The sequence below is a fragment of the Perna viridis genome, chromosome 3 (genome assembly GCF_037379345.1).
Source record: "Perna viridis isolate PV_CMFRI_1.1 ecotype Kerala chromosome 3, ASM3737934v1, whole genome shotgun sequence".
NCBI classification, from domain to species: domain Eukaryota; kingdom Metazoa; phylum Mollusca; class Bivalvia; order Mytilida; family Mytilidae; genus Perna; species Perna viridis.
The window spans coordinates 3,735,149-3,751,834 of NC_142447.1; the positions used below are offsets into that span (position 1 = coordinate 3,735,149).

Here is a 16,686-nt window from a genome sequence, read left to right on the forward strand (position 1 = left end):
CCCTAAATTCTTCCAACATTAGCTACGTCATCAAGGACCTCCCCTCCAGTCATCAAGTTATTGCATCATCAATATCACTACCATTATAATTAGTTGATACACTACCAAATAATCTTTTAAAATATGAATAACATTTGTTAATCAACAAGTATTTAATTGATCAACAATATGAATAACAACTGTAAACATGGTAAACTTGGTAAGTGTGGTTAGCGTGGGAGTCTTCACGCGACATTTTAATTTCCCAGCACATGGCACATTTTAACTATATATCAAGATGAAATGACCTTATTGTTAATTTTCCAGGTAACTACCTAAGACATTTCATCAGGTAATGGTCAGTCCATAGATGAATTTTCCAGGAAGTTAACTATAAAACTCACTAAATTACTATTTGCCTTTCACAGCTACCATATCTAACCATTGTATAGAGCAGCACCATCCTCTAATACAAAATATTTCACAGTTTACATTATCAGAGATTTGAATTTATATGTCAGTAATAAGTCTTATGTTACAAGCCATAAGGATGTCCAAATTAAATCAGGATTTAATGTTTGAAGTGATGAATACCAGTACGTCTAATATTACTTCCTACCTTATGCCCCCATCGCCTGTTTTTTTGTAAATCTGTTTCCTGCAACAACTGTAAAATACACAGAAAGAATTATAATTTAGTAAAAGATAAAAAGCAATTCACACCAAATTATAAAGATAAAATGTTACAAATTTATTTTTAAATGCTAGAGAAAAAAAGACAGGAATACAGAAAGTTATGTCTGTAGCACCTACAATTTTCTTTCTAATCAAATTTTATTTACTGGTTACTATACCTCTAACAGATAGAGTTGTTAATGCAATGCAAACTATACCTCTAACAGATAGAGTTGTTATTGCAATGCAAACTATACCTCTAACAGATAGAGTTGTTATTGCAATGCAAACTATACCTCTAACTGATAGAATTGTTAATGCAATATTCAAATCTTAGTGACTTTAGCATGATGAATCTGGATATAAAAAATATATCAAAATAAATTTTTGGTCTAAATTTACAAATAAGCTAAAAATGAATCCAATAATATTTGAATTTACAGTATCTTTTAGAACTAGGTTTACAGTCATGCTATCAATCTTAGAGGCCCAAAATCAACATGCATCCCCATCCAATTAAAATAAATCAAATTGACTCCCTTACAATCATATATTCAACAAAAAAAACCAATGTATTACAATAGTCCATATAAAGCATAAAAAATATATAGGCCAAGAAAAAATATCTGTGTTTCTGCAAACATGCTCTAACAAAACTAGGGTTATTAAGTAGGCCAAATTCTTGACTGGTTTGTGTTGTAGACACATTCAGACTTTAATAGTGCTTGTCAAAAAATGGCAGAAAAAAAAATTGAGGGAAAGCACAAAAAATTAGGGTCAGTAAGGTTTAATAGTAGAAACACAACTAATTTTTTTAGGTCATAGTATAATAAAACTTGAAGGATTCCTGGACCAATAATTGCAGAAATGAAAGTGCTTATTGATACATCACATTTATATAATTGACCAAAACACATAAATTATAGTAAGAAAACAACAGTGCTATTTTCACACCTGGAGAATACTTGGTTATAATGGTAATACCTAAAGCTGAACAAAGGAATGATGTCAACAAGTGGACAAGATTAAAAAGGGGGGCAACATTATAGAAAACATTCTGACAAGACTGTGTTGCAACATCATGAAATGCTGCCAAGAATTTGTTATACTTACATGCCATGTAAATAATAAAAATACAAGACAATATACAAAATAGGCACAGTATAAACTAAATTTTTCATCAATTAGATTAAAGATGCTGTATACAATTGAAAGACAAAATTAGCAGACACAAGTTTTTAAGACTGAGATGTTCTAAAGGGACTTTATGCATGTAAAGAGTGTGCTTCAGACATTCTGCCTTGTAAACCTACACTACCAAAAGGATTTTTGTTCAGTAACCATCCTCCAGATATTAAACATGTGGAGCTAATTACACTTTAAGTGGTTAAGCTTTCAGGAAGATCCTCTTTCAAATATTTTTTGTGAGTAAAATAAAATGGCATTCCAAAAAATAATTCTCTGACATCTAACAACAAACCATGCAATAAACTTGAAGTACTTTAAATCTTTATGAGTTTCCCTTCTTCTAGCAAGAGTGCATCAGCTGCCTAGAAAAGAAAAAGAAACCGTTTAATGTACATTAGTTTTATAGGAATTACTATGTGAAGTTGCTCACTTGATGTCGATCTGTGTAACAATAATTTGGGATGGTCATTTGAATTATAATTTTTCCTATAAAGCCCTTTTTTTTAATTTCAAAAATGGGTTAAAGATGGAAATGGCCAAAGTAGATGTTCAACAGACCTAAATATAAATAAATAATAAATAAATAAGTTTTATTTAGAGTTGGCATGAGGTAAATAATAATAATAAACATATCGATTTTAAATAAAACTTATTTAACCTAAAATCGGACCCAATGATATGGACCTGTACCAAATGCTGGATAACAAATACAAAAGGCTGAGATTAGTAGTTGCTGAGAAAAGTGTTACAAAAATTATTTCCCTGCCCGTCCAACCAACATTGACCATATTATAACATGATTTTCAAAATGTGAAAAAAAATTTTACTATGTGAAAAACCACATTTCACTTTGTGAAACTGCCTTAAATACACACAGTAAACATGTTTCAATGTTGAAAAAACAAAAAGGGAACAACCATTTGATTTGCTAGGATAAAAGTTGAAATAAAGTGTGTGTGTGGGGGGGGGGGGGGAAGGGGGGGTTCGTGGTGCTAGGATCAAATTTGTAATAAAAAGACAGGACTGAAATTTTCAAGAAATTAAAAGCCACGATAGGCCATTAGAAAGAAATAAAAAAGCAGGATCTATCATTGACCTAATATTTTTTGTTTATATTAAAAAAAAAAAAACATGAGTCAATGTTCTGCTTTAGGGATCCCAGCTCTAATGTACAAAACCCTCGATCATTTAAATTAGATACTGCTGATGTAATATCCAGAATTTTTACAAAATTCCAAAATTTCTTTAAAGTCAGGAAAAGAAAAAAAAACTGTTGGCTTGCGCCCTTGAATAAAAATTTTAAGGTATTAATGACAATATTTTTCTGAAAAGAAACAGAACCTTGACAGTGTAAACAGACAAACAGACAAATATCTGATTGACATTTAGATTTGCCCTTTAACTTCAGATTGAGAACATTATTTTTGAGTAGAATAATAATTCTTGGCACCTTCCAAGGAAGTAATAATATTAAAAAATTGAAATGATTTTCTTTTCTATTTTTTTTTAAATTATTGGAAGATGCAACACATGTTGAAAGATATGACACATTCCTTTCTCATCAATGTAATTTCATACAAAGTGAAATCTTAAGAAGTAGAGGCTACCAGGTAAAGTCTGTTGTGCATTGATTAAACAAATATGCATATGAACTCAGATAATCTCTTACGGGTTCAACTTGGTTCAAAATCTTACATGCAAAACGCAAAATATTACGCAAGTGTGATTGGATTTTAAACTTAGACCATGAAATTAGTTTCATAACAGTAGTTAGGTGGCACAGAGTATTTTAACATTTATGACAATGAAATTGCATACTTAAAACTTGTGACTTGCCGGATAATATTTGGTAAAATTGTAATATCAATATGCATTTATTTTAAACATACAAAGAAAATGTATGAAATGGAAGCCAAATATGGAAATTATGTTGAGGAACACGATATTTCTTCATTTGTAATAGATGCCATTAAAAGGCATTTCAAACAATTAAATAATAAAAAAAGTTAAAATAGCTGAAACTTAAATATAGGAGCCTCAAGTTATTACACAAAACAAAATGGCTGAATTTGATAGTTGTGATCTGACATAAATGTAATTATGACCAGTGAAAGTAGCTTAATGTTTAACATGTTACAGGGAACGACCAATTTGATTTCTTTGGGGTGGCTAAGATCAAATTTGAATGAAAAACGTAGGACAATAATGTATGGTTCAATAAAAAAAAAATCCAGGATGAACGATTTGGTAAAATAAAAGGGCAGGATGACAGGATGTAAGTGGTAGAAATAAAATTGAGATGTACTTTTTTATGGTGGGTGGGGTAAGGATCAAATTTTGTGTTTCAGTATAATTTCTTACCTGACTTTTCACTTATTACTCTAGCTTGTCCTGATTTTTTTTTCAAAACAGGTCATGAATTTTTTTTCAAATTTTATCCTAGTCCCCCCCCCTCCCCCAATCCCCATAAAAATCAAATGGTTGCTACCTTACTGTAAAAAAGTTTACCGTTTCCAATTTTTTTTACTCAAAGAATCTAAGTTACGCCACTACTTCCAGTTTTCAGTAAAGAATAATCCATTCTTAATTTCCTGATTAATACGGGTATGATACAGAATGAAAAAATCACATCTGAACTTCCTCGCTTTGCAAACACTAGCGTAATGTTTTCAACTTGAAATGACTACATAATTAAACTCTTTATATAGACGACTTCAAAATAAAAATGATGAAACTTCCAAATAAACAGACGATCTGGGATAACCAGAAGTTATAAACCAAATGGGGTTTTGATTGACATAGGTAAAATTTTAAGGTAGATGGGTAGACTTGTCAAAACATGTTCAAGAGCATCACATAAAGAATGTCATATTTAAATGTTAATTACTATAAAACTCTGTGTCTATTATATCAATGGGTTACATATTATTCTTCTACAAAAATAAAGCAGTGTTTGAATTAAGCAAACCTGAAACCAATGGAATCAATAGTTGAAAGGTCAGGCACTGGAAATTGTCCAAAATTGGTAGTAACGAGCAAAAAATATTAATTTTTTTTTAAATAAATTCAGTTTATTATTTAATGTAGACAAAAAATGTATTGTGAAAAATATACAAATACAAAAATACTGATATAAATATATGTTTGTGCAAGATTTTACAAGTTGCAGAAAGGTTTCTTAAAAAAAGTTCGAGCTTGATTATCAGATTTCACCACCAAAGAACATTTATTACTTCCTAAGCAGATCCCAAACAATGAACTGCAGATTCTCTCAATACAAATAAAATTAGTTACTTTTTGGAGGGCATTAACATAATACCTCATTACTTAGAGGTCAAGCCCCAACCCGTCTTGCTTATAAAAGAGGCTCCCAGGAGCCTGAATTGCTCACTTGGTTAAATTTTGCCTTTGCAAGGAGTTGTTAACCAATTTTGACACAAGAACACTTTGGTGGGACTTATCATAAGCTGATAAGGATCATTTCAGCAATTGCGGTTTCTTTCTATCTATCGTAATTTTCAAGATATTGGCTGAAAACTGTAAAAAAAAAAAACCGTCATTTTTCACCTTTCAAGGGCAATAACTCTTACAAGGAATCGTCTGACAACTCTGATCCCTGGAGACTTTTGTAGGCCTTATAATAAGGGTCTTTTCAACAAGAGAAAGAATTTGGCTAAATCTAACGGTTTTGGAGATATAACATGCGAAAAACTACTGTCAGACCCCTATCTTCAATATTTAGTAACGGCAGCCATGTTTTTTGACAGATCAAAAGTCCCCACATCAATTTTATGCAGGATACTCCAAGTAACATTCATACTAAGTTTTGTTAAAATTCGTCAAGTAATGTCAGAGGAGAATATTTTTGAAAGAAGTAACATTGAAAAAAGGAAAAAAAAAGCTGAAAAAAGGGCAATAACTTCAACATGGCTTAACAGATTATCAATGAAAATTTGACCACAACTAAATCTCTTCATACTGAACACTTTTATCGTATATCAGAATTTGGCTAAACCTAATGGTTTTGGAGATATATGCGAAAAACTACTGTCAGACCCCTATATTCTATTTTTAGTAATGGCAACCATGTTTTTCGACAGATCAAAAATCCCCACATCAGTTCTGTGCAAGATACCCTAAGAAACATTCATACCAAATTTGCTTCCAATCGGTCAAGCAGTGTCAGAGGAGAAGATTATTGAAAGAAATAACATGAAAAGTAACAATTAAACATCGAAAAAGGGCAATAATTCCAACACGGCTTAACAGATTAAAACGAAAATTTAACCACAAATAAATCTCATCATGCTGAACAGATATATGTGAAAAACTACTGTCTGACCCATAAGCTTTATTTTTAATAATGGCAACCATGTTTTTTGACGGTTAAAATCCCCATATCAGTTCTATGCAGGATACCCCAAGGAACATTCATACCAAGTCTGGTTCCAATGGGTAAAATAGGGACAGAGGAGAAGAGTTTTGAAAAATTGTTAACGACGGCCAGGTCAACTAAAAAAAGGTTGTTCCCCTTTTTTAACAACAATTTCAGTTGCATGATCATATAGATAATCACTGGAAAACACTAGAGTGGGCCCCCTCATAAGCCAATCAATACTGCCCCTTTTTTAGAACCTCTGATTGCCTTTACAGTGTTTTTTCTTTCATCTAGAACTTGACACATCTTCCCTACAGACATCCAAAATCTTCCCTCAACATAACATTGGAGTTCACCTTCTCTCCATATGCACGGTGGACATTGGTCTCATCAGATCAAGGGTTTTTTTTTTACACTGACAAAGCTAGTTTTTTTCTTGTTTTATTTGTATTTGATTCCCTTTTATCTTTTGTATGTGGTTATTGTTCACATATTTATCATTCATATTTACACTTAATTGAGCCACTTCACAACTTATATTATTCCTATTTTTTAAATAGACCCTTTTGATTTAACTGAGGAGTAGTTCAACTAGTTGATGAGCACACTTAAAATTTACACTTCTGGAAGCATTTTATGCTACAAACAACAAAAATAAATCAAGAGCTTCATGGAGTGAAGCATGATACATCCAAAGCATGCCAAGCTTTGTTTACTTGGGGGTAATTTTGAACTCAATATTAGTTTTGACACACTTGATGGGGATTTACAGTTCATTGTGGACACTATAATGGGTTTGGACACAATATTATAGGACAAAATTTGAAATAAATTAAAAATTTGAGAATCTGAAAAAAAAATTAAAAAAAGTTAATTAGCCATTTTGACCCCTTATAACTCAAAAACCATAAGAGATATATCTGAAATGTGATTGAATAGTGCAGGCATTCGCCTCAGTCATTGTGCTCAATCGCAACACCCCTTTTTGCCATTTTGGGCCTTGTCGGCTGGATGAAAATAGCAAATATATTTCTGTGCATGGTTTTTAATTTCTTTATTTCTATTTTAAAGACAAAGCTTCAAAGGGCACCTTCCACTACTAAAATCTAAACCATTTGCTTTCGTCTGCAAAAAAAGTTCCGAATAAAGCATAGGAGTAGTGGATAAAACCTGAAAAGTACACTTGTCAAGTTATGACTGGTTCCTTGTCCATTCATATTAGTCTTCATTAAAATTTAGTGTAAATAGAAACCAGAAAAAAATATTGAAAACAAACGGTATTGAAAACTTAAAGGTTTGTTTGTTTGTTTGTTGGGATTTAACGTCCGAGCAGCAATATTTCAGCTATATTCAGACAATGAACATGAAATGGAAAAAAGGGATGGGTCACAAGGATAATAGGGTCAACAAATTTTGATTGCCACTGGAAAAAGGGGGGATGGGTAAGATCGGGCATTTAGCCTCCTGTGGCGGAGCGCAAAGGTTCCTACTCATATCGAATACCACAGCAGGGTTCTTTAACGTGCGGGGAACGTGGCATCTTTCCCAACACGGTGCCCCACTATGGTTTGCGGTAAGTTTTTCTGTATTATAGCCTGACAACCCCAGCATGTAACACGCCAGGGGTACCCCATTCCACCACCTGGGGCACACATCCCAGTTGCTCTGTGGGCAGAGCGCCTAGCCCCTGGCTAGGTTTCTGAGCACTATTTAGTCGCCTTATACGACAAGCTTAGCGCTGCTGCAGGCCTATTCTTTAAACACCCGGACCTGCACGGGTAGAAAAAAACTTAAAGGTGACTATCATATTATTTCTACTAACTTAAGGGACATTGTGTTAGTAGACTCCATTTTTATTTAACGTGATTAAAACGACGATCATTAATATCAAGCATACAAAAATGAGTGTCGTTATCTACATCAAATTCTATGCCACAACAGGATGCAGAAAATTATGATTCCTGTTTTGATTTGTAAAACTACACAAACTCAGAATATACAAAAGATTTTGAAATCTTATCTATATATTTTCCTCAGTGCTCTTAAAGGCTAATTAAGAATACCCTGTAAGTTGATACACTTTTAACAAATACAAATACAAATATTTTGTAATGGGAGAGCATGATTTGACTCACAAAATTATACTCCGCCACCGAGGATTGAACCCTAGACTGCTCGATGACAAGCCAGCGACAAACAGATTCGGCTAAAGAATTAATCCTTTAGTCAAGTCAATTAACTGGCTATTTAAATCTCACTACCTACTACAATGCAGGTAGGCCGTCCTGCCACATTTCCCCCACCTTAAGAGTCTTCGTACCACGAAAGACTCTAACACTAGCTCATCAGCTAACCAAACCCCGTGGGTATTTTAGTTGGGCGCCAAATGTAACGGGGGAGCATAATTTGACTCGCAAAATTATACTCTGCCACCGAGGATCGAACCCCAGACCGCTCGGTGACAAGCCAGCGACAAACTGATTCGGCTAAAGAATTAATCCTTTAGCCAAGTCAATTAACTGGCTATTTAAATCTCACTACCTACTACAACACAGGGAGGCCGTCCTGCCACAATTTATTCACAATAAATGGCTATTACACAATACACAAATTATATCCAAACATATAAGAAATGACAGTTCTAGTAATAACCATATTGTAAAACTGGAATGGAGGTGCCTTAAACTGAAACTTTATTTGATTGACAAGGCTACACATTTGTTTATATATTCAATTTAGGCTTTTAGAATAATCAAACAGTTACTGTTTAATAATAAAGATATATTGTTATATATTATATTCAATATTAAAGATATATTATATTATATTGAAATATTTCAGCTTGAATATCTTTCAACAAATATTCATGCTACACTAGATAATGCTTTCACATTTTATTATTATCTTTACAAATGGACATAAAGGCTGATGATGGACTTTTGATAACTTGTGCAAGTACATATGTATGTACTCTATAGATAAATATCATTATATGATTTGCATTTACAATGTAAGTTGTTCACATACTGTTCTTCATTTACAGTTAGTCAATATTAACATAAAATGTTACATGAAAGAAAACAAAATGCTGACCTGACAAAAATATGCTTTTTTTCTACTTATAGGTGAAACTGAAAAATGAGTCTTTCAGAAATACCAGAAGATGTTGCTGATGGTAACAGTAAACCACCATACAAAAGGGAACCAAGCAAAAGGTAAGTTAAAATATAAATATAATTGAATGTTACCTATGTTTTATACAGTAATGATATAGAAATAGAAGCATGTCGTTCTGAATGCAAAGTATCTATTCTTGAATAGTTTTACCATGAATGCATACTGCTAATATATACTATATACAGTCGAACCTTGTTATGTCGAAGTCGAAAGGAACATGCAGAAATGTTTAGAGTTATCCGAGGTTCAAGTCATCCGAGGTCGAATATAAGCCAGTAATAGTTTTGTCGATGATTGGTTCTGCATTAACATCATTTGTTGTGCTTGTACATGTACTTCCCATGCGTCATTAATAAAATTTGTTTTTTACTACACTTGCAATTTTGGATTAATTTTATTAATATTTATTTAAAAATACACAAAGCAAGCCATAAAGAGTGTCAACAAATAATTTCAAAAGCCACACTAATCATTGTAAAAACACACTTCGGTCATGGTTTGTAATAAAGCAATTAGTTCGACGACTAATTAGTTGACTTCGAGACATCAGGGTTAGTTTACCTCAAGTCCTTCCAAAGGGACTTATTGATAACCTTGAGTTATCCGAGGTTTCGATTCATCGAGTTTCAGTCATCTGAGGTAAAATTGTATTGGAGTAAGGGGAGGTTTGTTAGGACTTCGTAATTAGTTCGAGTTACCTGAAATTTTGATTCTTCCGAGTTCGACACATCGAGATTCGACTTTAGTGGGTATTATTTGCAAGGTACTTATTTTGTGTATTTAAGTGATCTGTCTAGAAATGCCAAAATGAATTATGCAAAATATTTCCTCTAGGCTTATGTTCTTAGTGCACCACTTAGCATCCACCAAAATTAGAAAAAGCCAAAATTTTTCACATACATTTGCTCCAAATTTTATACCCACCAAAATAACCAGCCCTACAGTAGTATTTGCAAATTTCCTTCTGACTAATACATTTGTAGGTCTATAATTGTAAGAAAAAAATGTGGTTTTGGAAATTAATTTATGATGCTGCATTGCTGTTATTCTCTTAAGGGGACACGTAGTAAGAGGGTAAGTTCCAATAAACTTAATAATAATTGTTGCGAACTGAAGTTTTACAGCCATAGTCTTGTTTGCAGTGCTTTCAATTCTGAAATTTCTTTTAACATTCTTCATAGCATGTTATTTTCATAAACAAAATGAATAATGCATCGTGAACTTAGTCAAACTTTATTGGAAGATTACCATCAAAGCCTGTCAAAAATTGATTTTTTAACAAAATTATGATATTTTTTAAATAATCTATAAATGTAGTTATTTAGGGAGTATAGATGCCAGTAATCTTAACTTAGATTAGCTTTAGTTAAAAATAAGACAAGAAACAAAGTTCTATATTGAGAAATCTTTGGTTTGGATATTTCAGTTTTTGTTTTAAGTAAACAAAAAATATCAACATAAACTTTATAAATAAAATGAAAATAGCCTGCCTACAATTATGAATTCACTTGGTTAAACTGCACTGCCTTACATGTATATACTCTATAAAATGTTAACATGGATATATTATTAGATGTGTGTAATTCTGATTCTTATTTGAAGTGCTGCAGAAAAAAACATGGAAAGAAAAAGCTAGAATCTACTAAGTTTATGCCTGTCTTTACATACAGTTTACTATGGTATACCTGTGTCAGTTCATCCATGGTTCTGGTTCACACTTTGCACGCTAACTAAAAAAATACTGCCACCAATTTTTATGAGCTCCCTTTCAGTTATCATAAATTTCTGATTTTTTTGTTTTTGAGTTATTGGAGTTCATTCCTAAAAAAATGGGTTATAAGGGGTCAAAGGGGCCACACCTTAAAAAATCTTTTTTTTTTTATATTTTTAATCTTATTTCAATTTTTTTTTTGAATTGGATTCCTCATTAATATTCCCTTCCTGCAAATCTCAATCAGATAACAGGTATCTTTTATGACCACAATCCACAAAATCATCTTTTTCATTATAGGTCTGATTTTGAAAATGTTCAGTTAAATTCAAAATTTTGTGCTTATAGTGTCCAAACCATTTGTTGGGTCCATAATGAATTTTAAGTCCTCATGCTCAAGTGTGTCAAAAATTACTATTGTGTCCACACTTGCCCCAACTGTTCAGGGTTCTGCCACTGCAGTCACATCATGCTGTGCTTAGCGAAGCTTTTTATTAGTACTGTTTAGCACATTTTGTGTTAAGAGAACTTAACATATCAGCATATTTACATGGATACTGTTATACAGAGGTAAATTTTCACAGCAGTTCTATTTTTGCTATTTTTATCATAAGACCTACAAATGTGATGCTAATGCAAAAATTTCTTTAGAGTCATTTTTTTTTACAATTTGTTTATAGATCAACTCAGAAATTCAACTTCTATCTGCATAAACAATATTGGGCTGTCACAGCATACTTGTAAAATGCGTATTGACCAATCAGGGACATCATGAACCACAGCAATCCCAAAACTCTATAGTTTCTGAATCAGTCCATTTATTGGCTTTGCTGTAATAACCTCTGAAATTTAACTTTGCTTAATTTTTCCTATTTACAGGATACTGATTCTCAGTAATATTATTACAAAGAAATTTTATAGAGAATATTCTTACTAACCCAACACTTGATTGAATTTCAGTTTGATGGTAACAAGTACACATGGTTTTGCCACCTTCCATATAAACTTGAACAATTAATGTATGATGTAATTTTATCATAGGCCACATAAATTAATTCTAAGATTCTTCTATCAAGAATATAAGATGTGAGAGTTGTTAACATGGTTAAGTTTTTACGTTAATGCTTTACTGCTACATCCTCAGTGGATAATTGTAGTAAAATTATTGAAAAAAAAGAGCTTTGTTGAATTTTATTGCAGAGCTGATTTATATTTTTTTTTTCAAAGTTTAAAGTAAATTTTAGGCAAAAAAGAGAAGAATAGAATCATAAACATAACTCTGGAAATAAGTGATTATTTTGAAGAATAAAAATTGAATTAAATTAGAATATTAAGTAGCTGTCTTATGATAGTCACATGTTTTACTGTCATAGGTCCACACATATAGATATAGTAACACAAAAGTGCTATGAGAAAATCTGATTTTTTTTTACATGGACTTGCATGTTTCTCATGATGGAAAAATTATTTCCCTTGTAATCAACATAATTTTTCTCATTTTTTTCTTTTAAAAGTTTAATTGATGACTTCAACCTTAAAAAGAACAGGATGGAATATAATGTGTTTTAATGCAACATTTGAGTAGATTTATGGATGAATGGTGTATATTTACTTTGTATGGTGTATAAACTGATGCAATCTTTTGTCCAATTCAATATTGGTTAAATTTCAAATGTTTTTATGTATACAGCTGCGGAAAACTTGTTAATTTTTTCACCAATATTTTTTTGGTGACAGAAATGCTAATGTATTTTTATACCCAGCCATGTGATATTATGTGATAACCTCCAAAAGTTGTTGATCGCCTGAATATAGCTGAAATATTGATGCTTGGGCATTAAACCCCAATAATCAATCAATCAATCCAAAAAGTTGCATGTCCGTCCATCTGTCTGACCCCTGACAGTTTCCAGATGATTCAATAAATTTTTTTGAAACTTTGCACAATTGTTGAGTACAATAATATACTGGGAATTTAAACTTTTAGCAAAATCCAAAATGTAGTTTTTGACTTAAGCCATTTTGAAGATTGTGCCATCCCCTTTTCTTTCCATTTTATCCATTTATGCCTATTTTTATACTTATTAATATTATTCAGTTTTTCAAAATACAATTATTAGTTGCAAGAATTCCTTGAATACATAAAAAGATACATTATTATTTTTCTAAACAACTTAGATTAAGGTCAGTGTTAATATCCTAAAACAAGTTTCTTTTTTTACAGTTTTATTAAAGTGCAACACAATAGGCCTACATTACCATTGGCGAAAAAAGTCAAACAGTTTATTAAAATTTGATTGCTAGCAGCCACATGTTATTTAAATAAATTACATCAATTTGAAGGTGATGTCGATTTTATGTACATTGTTTTATACATGTACATGTATCCTTTCCATGTACAAGAATTGAATGTGTTTTTATGAACGAAAATGACACAAAGTACGAGGAAATGTCGGTGAGTAATTAAGCATATATCTGGGGCATTATTTATATACTTTGGTATATATAAGATAATTGTAATGGCAAATTGTAGTCGAAGTGAAAAATGGGTCCATATTCCTGATTAATTTTGTTATCTTTGGGTACATGTATCCTTATACATGTTGTATGTTTCTAAGACGTACATGTAATTTTTATGATTTTTTTATTATATGTTGGATAAATTTAAGTTTGGTGAAAAAAAAATTCTTTAGAACATTACAATACAAATTAACTTTTTAATGCTGGAGACAAATTGTTACCATAAAAATCAAATTTATGGTATTTTATAAAAAAAAATTTCTTATACATATATATTTGTGTGCATGTAATAAGGAAAAGAACAAAATGTCTAGGGCTTAGGTATACCCAAAAAAATCATCAAATATTCCCTTTATAGACAATGATTAAAAATCATTTACATCTATTAGCCATTTAAGTTCAGTTCTGTGTAAGAATCAGGCAAAGGGTGGTACATCAATATTTTCAAATTGGTCTTTATTTACTCACAAATATTCAATACATCTAGAAAACAATGGAACTGTAAAAATTCATCCTGAAGCATCTGTGACATAAGTATTTTTTAACTGCTTATATAGGAAAAAAGTGTTGGAAAATTTTCTCATTTTTCCATAGTGCATTTCAACTAAATTTTGACCTATCAATACATTAAGAAGGCTGTGATGGTTATTTCTGGAGATTATGAGGTATAAATACTTGGATCATTCAATCAAATTTCTTCCATTTGCCACACCTTTACACATTTTACCTGATTCTGAGACAGAAAAATACTTAAATGCATGAGCAAAAGGAACAAAATGAAAATATAGACAAAATTAAATATAAGTAAAAAGTTTTACTTTTTGATGTAATTGAGTGTTTTTTCCTTATTTCATGTAAATCTTGTGTCAACAAGAAAAATGTTCTAGTTAATTGCAAAAATAATGAAATTTAACAACATTTTATTTCATGACAAAAGGCAGACTTGTGTCATTACATAACTCTAGACATGTTTAACTTGTTCTTTGACACATTTTTTTGAACAATGATTTAACTTAATTTTTATGAAGATAAAAAAAAATGGCTACTTCTAAAAAACGGGCTATAAATGGGTAAGCTAATACTTGTTGTCAAAAATTCATTAGTCATTTTCAAAGACATTGACATGCAATTTACAGAAATAGTTTCATTTTAGCTCACCTGACCAAAGGCCATTTGAGCTATTGCCATCACTTGGTGTCAGTTGTGGTCCATTGTTGTCGTCGTCGTCATTAACAATTATACAAAATTCTTCTCCTCTGAAACTACTTCACTAATAGTACCAAACTTGGTATGAATGTTCCTTGGGGTATTTTATGTTATTCGTTCTGAGAAAAGCAGTTTTAAATTCATTTTAGCTAAAGGAAATCTTTGATGGCATTTGAAATGAAACATTGTATAGAAAAATGTTTTAAATTCCAGTCTCTTTTGTTGAATTTTCGATACAATCTGAACACTCCCAAATGTCTGTACTCTGATGTAATAATTTGTCATTTTTAAGATGGAAATGTTTTAACTCACATTCAGATATACATTTAAGTGTCCCTTAAGAGCACTCTGATATATACAACAGAAATTACTTACATTTTTTCTACCTTTTGTTTCCTCTCATAAAATGTGAACGACTTATAAGGCTTACTGGATTTTTCAAATCTTTGAACATGTGAAATTTTTCAGATTTGTTGGCGACAATTTAATAAAATCATATATGACTGTGTTGCAGCATTGGAAAGTCATTAAACGGCAATTTACTAATCTTCAATATTAGATGTATTGCATTTATAGAAGGTGATTAAATGAAAAGGGCCAGATTACCAGTTTAAGGTCAACTTTCACCTTTATGCAACACTAATTGGATTTATAAGGTGCTGAAGGCACATGAAACAGCTGTGATAAAAAAATAAAACTATTGATAAACCTTTGAAACATTGAATCTGTTATTAACAGCATATATGTGATTGTCTTTATTAAGCTGTGGCTATAATTGACAAAGAAGGATAGAATAGAATATCATCAGCATCAAATTGTCAGTAGAATTTATCAAGATTGACGCTCTGATTGTTGTCAGTGATGGCAATGCCACTGAATCGGCGATGTTCCGTTGCTCATGTTGTTAATCCCTTTTGCAGAGTGTTTGTCAACAGAGCCCTGATGCTGGACAAAGTCAAGTTTTATGGGTTTGACATGGACTACACAATTGCAGGTAATTAAATTCTCCTTACTTATTTTTGATTTATACTAGAAGTATGGTAGGCACCTTATCCAGTCTTGTCAGGAGATGATACTGGATTTTAATGTGTTTTTAAGTGTGGCAAAGCACTTTTTTGTCATATTGATACTTTTTTTTATTTTTTTTATAAAAATCAAATATTTTGTTTTGTCACTTTTTCTTTAAGATATGGCTATTCATGATTTGGACTGGCTTATAGAGAGCAATCAAAAGAAGCAGTAAACCAGTATTGTTACGGCATTATCTGGTTCCTTTATCCCAAATGAACCAGTCTACCATATTATGGATATTATAATGATTCATTGCCTATAGAAGGAAAACAAGAGTAAATTCTCCCAAGGGGGGGGGGGCATGAGTCAATATTTTAAGGTTACAGACAGATATGAATTTATATGATGATTTGTGAAAAAAATCTCTTGCGCAATGGATTTTTCAGTTTTTAACAAAACATGCACATTGAACATGACTTGTTGGACCCAAATTTGTAAACACTTGATTAAAATGGATATATGAAGATGGCATCTATCCAAAGGACTTAAGAGCATAATTTGTTGAAAAAGGTTTCTGATTAATGTGAAATCTCTGTGTACACCAAACTTAAAAATCTCACTATCTAGTCATCACTCATTTGTACATGTACATGTACCTACAGACTTCAGTCATGCCAGACCAAAATAAAAATCTTTCTGTCACTTATGGGGCACTATGCCTTTAGGACCTCAGTAAAATTCGTACCAGAGCTTTGGATGAACCCTTTTTCTCAAAATGTCAGTCTGGTATAAATTTAATCAGTCAGGACAGACTTGACAGTTTTCAGGAAGTCTGTACCAA

General features: G+C 31.7%; 2 protein-coding genes across 9 annotated transcripts in view; one reads left to right on the forward strand and one right to left on the reverse strand.

The window, feature by feature from the left end:
* The window catches only part of LOC148620701 (fibroblast growth factor receptor 4-like), a 52,295-nt gene extending 44,964 nt beyond the window's left edge, over positions 1 to 7,331 (reverse strand). The window contains exons 1-3 of one of the 4 annotated variants that reach the window (XM_088574409.1): positions 7,311 to 7,331; positions 2,135 to 2,204; positions 599 to 646 (exon numbers count right to left, since the gene is read on the reverse strand). The gene's annotated coding sequence lies outside the window, so the exon portion shown is untranslated. Of the gene's footprint in view, positions 1 to 598; positions 647 to 2,134; positions 2,205 to 4,350; positions 4,602 to 7,310 lie in introns of those variants that run through there. The other 3 variants (XM_088574410.1, XM_088574406.1, XM_088574412.1) reach the window with 3 other exon arrangements.
* A 102-nt stretch (positions 7,332 to 7,433) lies between these two features.
* The window catches only part of LOC148620703 (cytosolic purine 5'-nucleotidase-like), a 101,698-nt gene continuing 92,445 nt past the window's right edge, over positions 7,434 to 16,686 (forward strand). For 2 of the 5 annotated variants that reach the window (XM_088574413.1, XM_088574415.1), the window contains exons 1-4: positions 7,434 to 7,514; positions 9,346 to 9,435; positions 10,454 to 10,471; positions 15,755 to 15,828. In XM_088574413.1, coding sequence (XP_088430539.1) covers positions 9,359 to 9,435; positions 10,454 to 10,471; positions 15,755 to 15,828 — 169 coding nt within the window. In that variant the 5' untranslated portion in view covers positions 7,434 to 7,514; positions 9,346 to 9,358. Of the gene's footprint in view, positions 7,515 to 9,345; positions 9,436 to 10,453; positions 10,472 to 13,332; positions 13,564 to 15,754; positions 15,829 to 16,686 lie in introns of those variants that run through there. The other 3 variants (XM_088574414.1, XM_088574416.1, XM_088574417.1) reach the window with 2 other exon arrangements.